At 35.8% G+C, this 10,242-nt stretch overlaps 1 protein-coding gene across 4 annotated transcripts in view; it reads left to right on the top strand.

Annotated features, from left to right (window-relative positions):
* wdr4 (WD repeat domain 4) overlaps positions 1-6,491 on the top strand; it is a 34,316-nt gene extending 27,825 nt beyond the window's left edge. For 2 of the 4 annotated variants that reach the window (XM_015398452.1, XM_015398454.1), the window contains exons 5-10: positions 1,103-1,163; positions 1,421-1,525; positions 3,370-3,434; positions 5,211-5,397; positions 5,919-5,988; positions 6,153-6,491. In XM_015398452.1, coding sequence (XP_015253938.1) covers positions 1,103-1,163; positions 1,421-1,525; positions 3,370-3,434; positions 5,211-5,397; positions 5,919-5,988; positions 6,153-6,343 — 679 coding nt within the window. In that variant the 3' untranslated portion in view covers positions 6,344-6,491. The remainder of the gene's footprint in view (positions 1-1,102; positions 1,164-1,420; positions 1,526-3,369; positions 3,435-5,210; positions 5,398-5,918; positions 5,989-6,152) is intronic. The other 2 variants (XM_015398453.1, XM_015398451.1) reach the window with 2 other exon arrangements.
* The last annotated feature ends 3,751 nt before the right edge of the window (positions 6,492-10,242 follow it).

The raw sequence follows: 10,242 nt of genomic DNA, 5'->3' as shown, positions 1-10,242 counted from the left end.
TATATATATATATATATATATATATATATATATATATATATATACATATATATATCTTTACTTTCTTTAAAAAAACTACTAATTTCTATGCCAGGCACTCGCTGCATTCAAAGGCTCTCTTATGTGATTGTGGTGCTTTGTTGGCTTATTCTATGTTCTTTGTTTTGCATGTTGTTTTATCCCCATTTGTAAACTTGAGTGGTTTTGTTTTTATCTTAACATTAACATATAACTAATACTGTTCATGCATCCAGTTAATAGGAAGTAGTACATACAAGCAGGTCAACAATTCCCAGCAGATGTGTGAAATGATTACAGTATGAACATTGGTGTTTACTAAAGCAATGGCCAGAGCTGTTGATAGATGAATGAGAAAATCTTTCAGCAGATGAAGACGGCATACCAAAACCTTCATGTCTACTTATCCTGCACAATACCAAAAAATATTTTGAGGCTCTAAGGACTAAACACTATCAGGATAGTTGGCAGTTGGCTTACATTATTGCTTTTGTAAAATAATTCAAGGATTTCAGTTGATTCTTTTTTGTTTTTTATAGATATTGTACAGGATACCCTTAAAATTATTGAAATGTATGTCTGTCTGCTAGGCTTGTCAAAAATATATCAAAGCAATAATATACAAGTACAATAAGTTTCCACATCCTAATTTGGCAAAGTCTCAATACAAATATGACTATTGTTTGCATGTTTGTGGTGTTGGTTTTAGTTTTCTGGATTAAGGTATTATTATTTTTATGAGAAAATAAACTACCCTAAGTTATACTTGGGTTGTCTAAATTGTATTTATTTGCACGCTTATTTATATAGCATCTCATATAGCGTCTTTTATCCCCAGCTTATTAATAATAGTATTACGTATTGAATTATTTCCTGGGTATCGATACCAAGTTTAAAATTATGTATTGTGACAACCATGGTTGCTACATCAGATTCTGTATAAGTCTAAAGTGGTATCATGCATTAGTTTTGTCATAAATGTACACTTTTAAAATAATTTCAAATGTTTTGAGTGTTAAAAATTTTTAAAATGTGCTATTATGTGACTGATTCTAGATTTGAGTTGTGCCATTCCTTTTCTCAGGTTTGTCAGTGCTCTGCAGATCCCTTCAGGACATCCACAATGGTTGCTGTCTGGATCAGGGGTTAGCATACATGTTTCCTCAATTTTTTGATACATTTTACTGATCTCCCTTTTGCAAAATGGTTATTAGACAAGGTATCTTGGACATGCCATGTCTGGAATAAAGCTTTAAAAGGTATAAAAATCAAAGCTGTAAAATGCATCCTTCTTTCTGTGATTCTCTGCAGCTCTATGAACCTGAGAACCTCTAATAAATTATGACTTTCTTTAAGAGATGTGACAGGATTTTTTTATTTCAAAGATTTTGTCTGTATTTAGGACGGCACATTGAAGCTCTGGGAATTTGAGTCTGGCCGTAGACTGCAGAGCTTGGATCTCCGTCAGCTTGAAGACACTCTGAGTACTGATCCTGTCAAAGGACTGGTAAGAACATAAAATACTATCAGATCTTAAATCTACCTTTACATGTACAAAGGTTTAAACAATACAGTAGTTCAACATAAATTTACAAATGGCCTAAAATGACCATTATAAAGGACATGAGCCCCTTTTTCAATGAAAGCCCCAGGATTTAAAGTCCCAGAATTTGTATTATCTAGATAACAAAAATCCTGGGTAATTCGACAGCTTGATTTCCCATTACTCTAAACGCCCTAACCAATCAACCTGAGAGAAACGGCACTACACCTTCAATCCAGCAGGTGGATGTAATGAGAAAACACAACTGCTTTTCCCCTCTTACAGTACCAACCAGCTATGTGTACACTTACCTTTTTTTTTTTTTTTTTTTTTTCAACCTGTATCCGGACAGAGTCACTTAATACTTACACAATTCGGTTAAAATAACAACTAAAACGGGTTAACATAATTATTCTTTTATTATAATAGTAACCTGGTAAATCTCTTATGTACGCCACAAACTGGCTTCTTTAGTAAAAACGTCTTTAATTAATGTTAGTTCACATGTAAAAGTTATTAATATGACTTCATAATCTTAGGCAAGTATTTGTATCTAGTAAAATCTGCAAACTGCGGTGGGCGTCTCATCCAAAAGTGGTGTAGGACATAGAACCCCTTTACTTTTAATATTTCTTGTCTGGAACACTCCAACTTGCAAATTGAAAAGGACGAACGGGTCCACCCCTTTCGAATGGGGGTCGTTTGGCTTCTTTTGTTAGCCTGCAATGCCCCATACCTGCCTATTTCTCTGAAAGGGGGTTACTAAAGGGAATTGTTGGCCTGGCTGAATAGGCAGGGTTCCCACTTTAAAGGCGTGAACAGAAGACTGTTCTTCTCTACTAAAAAAATCTACTAAGCCAAGATGTATAAGGGAAAGAGGCAGTAATAAATGGCTCAGAGGTAAGATGAGAACAAACTAGTCTGAATTATCTTTCAGTGTTGGTGTTATTTGCGATTCAATTCTATTGGTTTATGCAAGTCAAAAGCAATATATTAGTAAATGTTAGTTAATGTGCTGTACGGTGATATGACAGAAACCAGATTGCACATCACTGCGCCTCTTATGTCTCATTATCTTCATGAACTGACTATAGAGAAGAAGTTTTAAAGTGCCCATTATCACCTGCAACATCTTAAAAAAAAAATCAAAATTTATTAAAATAGTCAACAGGTAGTGGTTTTGGCTGCGGTTGGCTGGAGATCCCACTCCACATCCGACTGTGTAAGCAGCCCCACACCACCAAGAAGGCCCGGTGCTGTGTAGCTTTGACACATATTTAAAAGTCTTGATAAACCTCCTACACAGATGAGTTTTTAAGGTTTACTTTCTTTAAGAACATATTTAAGTGTATTCTGTAACAAACCAAAGGTATGATTTTGTACACTCAGATTTATCAGTTATTGCCGCCGCTGCAGCGATACAAGACCAGAAAGTACTACTAGTAGTAGTAGGACTAACGGACCACTATTTAATGCTCTGAACTTCCATATCAATGTGTTCTTTTGCACCTTTTTTTGTTCTCCTAAGCTGTTTACATTTACTCACTGCTGCACTTTAAATGTAATGAAAGTTGTACAAAACGAACATTTTATTTAAACAATAAAAGTTGTCTTAAGTCAAAGCCCAGGGAAAGTGGGTTTACCTGGGCCAATGTGCATTGGAAAGGCTACCTTCGCTTTACAAAAGTCCAACGCTTTAGGGTGGAAATGGAAAATATGCTATGTATTAATTCTTGTTCAATAAAAATTTTTTTTCTTTATATGTTTTTTGTCGGCATATTGTATATATCTACATTTTTTTTTTCCAGAACAGAGCTGTGTTCTGTGTCAGGAGCTCCCCAACTGGCCGTGATGTAGCCGTGCTTTGTGAAGGGTTAGTGGTGAATAATCCCCCAAAAATTTGTTTGCTTGTCTTGGTGATACATGCACACAAAATTACCCAGACATTGTTCATGCTATTCTTCTCTCTCCTTGTGAAAAAGCCAAAGCAAGCATGAAAGAAGAGAGCTCTTTGTTTCATTATTTTGGTTTTTGAACCTTTTAATCTGATACCAAGACTTCAGCTGTTACTCCACCTCAGGTTCTTCCTATTGTCTTGCTTTTTAAAATCCCAGTTCCAATAAAATAGTGATGTTTTGTAAAAAATAAAAAGAGAATATGATTTTCAAATCCTTTTCAACCCAGATATTACACAGATAGGATAGTTGATGCAAAAATGAGTAAAAGTAGGTTTTGAAAAAACTGGGGCAGGGGCAAAAAAAAGTCAGAAATGCTGTTTCTAACAATTCATGGCTTGAATTGAGTATAAAAGGAATGTCTCTACCATTTTAAAGAAAGGATGGAGCAAAGTTTCCAAACTTTGAACAATTACAATGAGTATTAATAAATAGTAAATCAAAAAGCCACCATTTTTCTAGAGGTGCTGTTCTCATTACATTTTCACCAGATGTTACTAACAATCGAAGCAATCCACAGATTTAAAAAAAATCATAGATGTCCAGAAATTAAGTTATTTGTAATAAAGTGAAATGACAAAGGGGAAAAAAGCATTTAACAAGCTGAAATGTATTGAATGTTTTGTTCCAAAGCCTTTGTTGGCAATGACAGCTCGATGATGCCCCCTGTATGGAGAAATTAGTCGTATACATTGCTCAGGTGTGATTTTGGCTCATTCTTCCACTCAAACAGTCTTCAAATGAAGATTTCCTGGTCCTTTTCTATGAACTCTGATCTTTAGTTCTTTCTATAGATTTTATTTTTATTGGATTCAATTCAGGTGATTAGCTGGGCCATTCTAGCAGCGTTATTTTCTGTCTCTGAAACTAGTTTAGAGTTTGCTGGTGAAGATTCTCAGGTCATAGTCATTCCAACAAAGTTAAACAAGTAAAAAAAACAAACCAATTTTGAAGACGTTTCTTTTGCCATCCAGGAAGATTTCTCGATTCAAAATGTCCGGAGTATTGTTAAACCCATATGTTGCTGAAGTCTCTCAAAAACTCAAGAGGAATTTCTCCAAACACAAAATCCCAGTACATTTCAATCCAAACAAGACCCTTCAACAGAGGCTAGTCCTAAAGACAAAACCCCCAGACCTAAGATGAGTAGAGTGCAAAGTGAGTGTTGTATGCAGTTCAATGCAGTGAGGAATGCTCCGAGGCCTATAGAGTGGCACAAACAAAAGCCTTGTTATGGCTTAGAGACATGCAAAGGGGTTGATTGGTTTCTCCAATATAAAGATATTGGAGAAACCAATCAACCCCTTTGCATGTCTCTAAGCCATAACAAGGCTTTTGTTTGTGCCACTCTATAGGCCTCGGACTCAACTCTACTTAAAACATTTTCAATTGCGAAAGCTTCCTGGATGGGAAGCGAAACGTTTTCACGTTTATATAGCAAAGTGTTACACAAAATGCAATGTTACCCAAAAAATTGTGGCTGGTAAAATATTTAGGTAGCTGGTACAAAATCCTTTCTACCAGCCATGGGTAAAGATTTTGAATTGCTCAATTAACTAAAAAAAACAAAAAAAAAATAAAAACAATAAAAACTTAATACTTATAAAGGTTATCTATGGCCTGTGATTTTTTTTCTAACTTCTGTATGGTTAGTATGAGAGTCCCTCACACATTTGTCCTTTCTGTGTTTTAAGAGTAATGAAGGTTTATATGTTTACTCTGGATCAAAACGGCATTGAGAAGTTGGTGCCGCACAGTAAACTCCAGCTCTCCCACCATCCTATGGACACAGACTTTGACATTGAAGGACGGCTGTGGGTGCTTTCCGACTCCACTGTTGCTCCTCTCCAAGTCTTCAGTCTCGCACAAAATTCCTGGGAGGTAAAGTGACAAATTCAACCAGATAAATTTCTTGGAAAAACATGTATTTATATATATATATATATATATATATATATATATATATATATATATATATATATATATATATATATATATATATATATATATATATCAGATATATATATATCAGATATATATATATATATATCAGATATTCATGTTTACGAGACACTAGCCACAACCAAACTTGCTGGTGAGCCTTCCGCAACAATAATCCCACTCCCTTGATAAACAATCAATCACATGTACCTTAAATGAGACAATGCAATTGTGTTTTCTTATTTTAAATGTAAGTTGTCGTGTTGTGAAAATGCATATTTTTCCATCTCAATTCAAGAAAAAATTCACTTATTTTAAGAAAAAATTACTTGTCTAGATTTTGATTTTTTTCCAGTGTGTAAAATTATGTTGGGATTTGAAACATTTTACAGTTTCTATCCATACTTTCAACATGTTATTGTAGTAAATTGTGACTTACACGTGTTTGGTTCTGCTCTTAGAGTGAAACTGTAAATGATAACCTCAGCAGAGTTACTGACATCCTCAAAACAGAATGGAGCACAACAGATAGTAAGTGAAACCTAATTATTTTTTAACTTAAGTCTAGACCTGTAAAAATCTGTTTCATTATAAAGATGTTCATTTTAAAGTAAAAAAAAAAAAAGTTAAATCTTTGTTCTTATGAGTGGTATTGTTTTGAAACTGCATTTCACATACCCTTGCTTTCATGACAGGTTTCCAGAGAATCACAAACCGCTTTGAGTATCTCTATAAAGTGGGTTTTGACAATGTCAACAACTACTTGCAGAAGAAACAGCAACGAATTATTGAGCATCAGCTGAAGAGAACAATGTCTCAGAAAGCCAAATGCAACAAGCGTCCAAAGGAGGAGTCAGATGAGGTTTTGATTAAACCCTCTGTCTGAATGTTTGTAATAGTAGTCTTAGTACATTCAGTATGCCAATTATGTTTTATTTACCCTTCTGACTGTGTTATTTGAAATTAAGTAAGATAATACATTTCTCTGTTGACTCTAATCATTAATAAAGGTCGTCTTTGTTATACACTTCCTCTAATTGTTTTTTGCATTTCTATGAAATTACTATTATTCATATTTAATTGTAGAACTGCAAGGTGTCAACTGGTTCTAAACTCAACTGGCAAGTCTGCACCTTACTTTTCCCTTCACAGCATTTCAGGTCACATGCTCCAACAACCTAGCAAACATTCAGCGTTGGTCAGTATTTCCCAGAGTCCAAATAGAAACTTCTTGCAAACAACTAGTTAGTTTGTTAGTTAGTTGTTAACTTCAGTTAAAGAAAAGGAGATCTGTGATGATCACTCCGCTGGCACTTTATTTGCAAAGTTGAGAACAAAACAGCCATATCCACTTTCACAGCTGTAAGATGCTCAGTTCTTTTCTGCCCTAGACTAAGTTTTGTAACTATCTTAAAACTTGTGCAAGGAGCTGTAAAGGAACTCGCATACACATCTAAACATGTTACACACTTTTTCAACAAACAGGCACATGCCACAAAAGCGAACAATGTAGCAGAATCACTTCAGGTCTATGAAGTATAACCGTTCCACCATTCATGATCAATAATGTGTGAACACGCACGAATAAAAGGGCAGGTTCAGGTAGCAGACCAATCACAACAATGAGCTCAGAAGGGAGAGCGAGAATCAAAAACTCATCTTACAGAAATAAGGGAAGAGGAAAAAAAGTCTCAATGAAAAGCAGGAGGTGGATCTAGAAACATGATGCAAAATATTGTCCTAAAGGATTGCTGTGCAAATGCGCAAGTTACACACCAGCAGGGATTAAAGTATTCTGGTCCCAGGCTGGATTTCCAGCTCGTAACGATTGCCCGTGGGTAAAAACAAAACTACTCAATCAATCAATAAATTGACAGTAAATAAATAAAAAAAGACAATCGAAATCCCTCTTGCGTTTGTCAGCCAATTGTGGCCAGATAGATGGATGGGTGCAATGTTGAAGTTCTACACGGAAAATCACCATGCAGCGTTTACGGCTCCATTAAAAAAAAATATATATATATATATATATATATACACACACACACACACAAAAGTTTGGGGTCACATTGAAATGTCCTTAATTTTTGAAGGAAAAGCACTGTACTTTTCAATGAAGATAAGTTTAAACTAGTCTTAACTTTAAAGAAATACACTCTATATATTGCTAATGTGGTAAATGACTATTCTAGCTGCAAATGTTTGGTTTTTGGTGCAATATCTACATAGGTGTATAGAGGCCTTTTTCCAGCAACTATTACTACAGTGTTCTAATGGTACAACGTGTATGCTCATTGGCTCGGAAGGCTAATTGATGATTAGAAAACCCTTGTGCAATCATGTTCACACATCTGAAAACAGTTTAGCTTGTTACGGGAGCTACAAAACTGATCTTCCTTTGAGCAGATTGAGTTTCTGCAGCATCACATTTGTGGGGTCAATTAAACGCTCAAAATGGCCAGAAAAAAAAGAGAAGAGAACTCGACAGTCTATTCTTGTTCTTAAAAATGAAAGCTATTCCATGTGAGAAATTGCTAAGAAATTGAGGATTTCCTACAACGGTGTGTACTACTCCCTTCAGAGGACAGCACAAACAGGCTCTAACCAGAGTAGAAAAAGAAGTGGGAGGCTGCGTTGCACAACTGAGCGAGAAGATAAGTACATCAGAGTCTCTAGTTTGAGAAACAGACGCCTCACAGGCCCCAACTGGCATCTTCATTAAATAGTACCCGCAGTAGACTTAACTGAGTGTCAGTGATTGGGGGGTGCCCTGCCCCCTCCTGCAGTTACACAGGTACACAGATCCTCAGCAACCTGCTTTAGTTCTGTCAATGTGTTTGTTTTAATAATAAATGTTTTGGACTTTCCTACTGGCTGTCTCACCTTGTTTGTGTTTGGAGATAAATGTGGAGATACATGTATTAATGTTTTAAAAATGTTTTACAAATATACAAACAGTTCAGTGAGTCTTCCAAATGGTATCTCACAAAGATTTGGTGTCAACAAAGGTATAAAAGATTGTCCAATCTCTCCTTTGCTATTTGCTGTAGACATCTCTTCCATATCAATTAAAAACACTTTAATTCTCAAAGGCTTCAGGACTTTAATTTAAAAACTGTGAAATATTGCCTGTTGACTGTCCCATATCTACTACTTTAAATGTTCCTAAAAAATCCAATGTTAGATATCTGGGTGTGCATATAAAAATAAATATGATTTAGAAAATCTGAATATTTGGGGGAAACTTTACAAATGTAAAATTCTTCAAAAAGGCTTTTCAAATAAATGGACACACACAGATGTATCTATTCTGGGAAGAATATTTCTCACCAAAATTAAAAGTATTTCCAGACTTATCTATCCTGCATATACATTGGGAATACCCAATCCAGCAATCAAATATTTCAGCAGGATAAATTTTGACTTGTATGAAAGCAAAACTTCATATATAAAAAAAGGTAATTTAATTAAACAGTTTGAAGGAGTACTAAAAGCTATTGAATTTGACAGCATGAACCAGACTTTGTAAATAAACTGGCTTAGGTATTTTTTAACAAATCAAAATAACTTATGGTTCCATATTCAAAGTAAAATATTTTCAAACCTGGGTAGAGTTTTCTTCTTAGATGTAACTTTGTTAAACTGCCCGTTAAGCTTTTCTTCTTTTACCAACAGTTTTTATTATATTGGAGATTAATCCATAAGCATAACTATAGCCCACACAATACTTCCTTGTTGAATTGCTGTTGCATAAAAATGATTAATAAATCAATCTTCGCAAATATTTGGTTAGAACATGGAAGCCGGACACCGGCTTCCATGCCCGGCTTCCCATGAAATACACTCTATATATTGCTAATGTGGTAAATGACTATTCTAGCTGCAAATGTTTGGTTTTTGGTGCAATATCTACATAGGTGTATAGAGGCCTTTTTCCAGCAACTATCACTACAGTGTTCTAATGGTACAACGTGTATGCTCATTGGCTTGGAAGGCTAATTGATGATTAGAAAACCCTTGTGCAATTATGTTCATGTGTCCGGCTTCCATGCCCGGCTTCCCAAGTCTTCTATGGAGCTTCCCCTATCTCCAACACGCGGTCGAGTCAGTAAAAGTTCCATAATTTATTTAAAATGCATTTAAAAATAATTTATTTAAAAGGATAAGTTCAATTAAAAATAGATAAAATACAGGGCAATCAGGAGCAGCAGAGTCAATGGACGAGTCTGTTTAAAGGATGCACTCTTAGCTGGCACAATGGAGGGCGCGATCCTCTCTTCAACGTGCGGTTCTCTGCAGTGCATTGTCCACCCAAGCGCGCGGTTCTTTCCAAAGCGCGCTTCTCTCTAGCATGTGGGCCTCTCCAGCATAGCTGGCACCAGTGAGGGCACTTCAGCAGGCCACCCCTATGGCTTGCGATACTATGGCAAGCCAAGAATGCCACTATCCGCATTGAATTATCATGTTACGATTGAAATTAACCCGCTAAAAACGCGCATTTTCCCGAAATTTTGCCGCCATTTACGTCCGTCATGATGGTACCGCAAAACGCGCGGATTTTACGCGCGTTCTTGTATGGACGTCGTCCAGCCATTGATCACGTACCAGCAAAATCCAAACAAAGGAACTGGAGATAAAGTTCTTCTGAGTATAGCTCCTCCAATCACATACGAGGTCATTGTTATACGGAAGGACTCGCGAGAACAGCTGCGTCATCATGTTGTTTTTTTTTTTTTTTTTTTTTTTGGTTTATTGGCAATTCCCTGTAACAATACAGAGTAATTG

This window comes from Cyprinodon variegatus, unplaced genomic scaffold, assembly GCF_000732505.1.
Source record: "Cyprinodon variegatus isolate N-32 unplaced genomic scaffold, C_variegatus-1.0 Scaffold935, whole genome shotgun sequence".
Classification (NCBI taxonomy): domain Eukaryota; kingdom Metazoa; phylum Chordata; class Actinopteri; order Cyprinodontiformes; family Cyprinodontidae; genus Cyprinodon; species Cyprinodon variegatus.
Note: the sequence above shows the minus strand (reverse complement) of the source record. Positions and strands in the feature narration are given on the sequence as shown.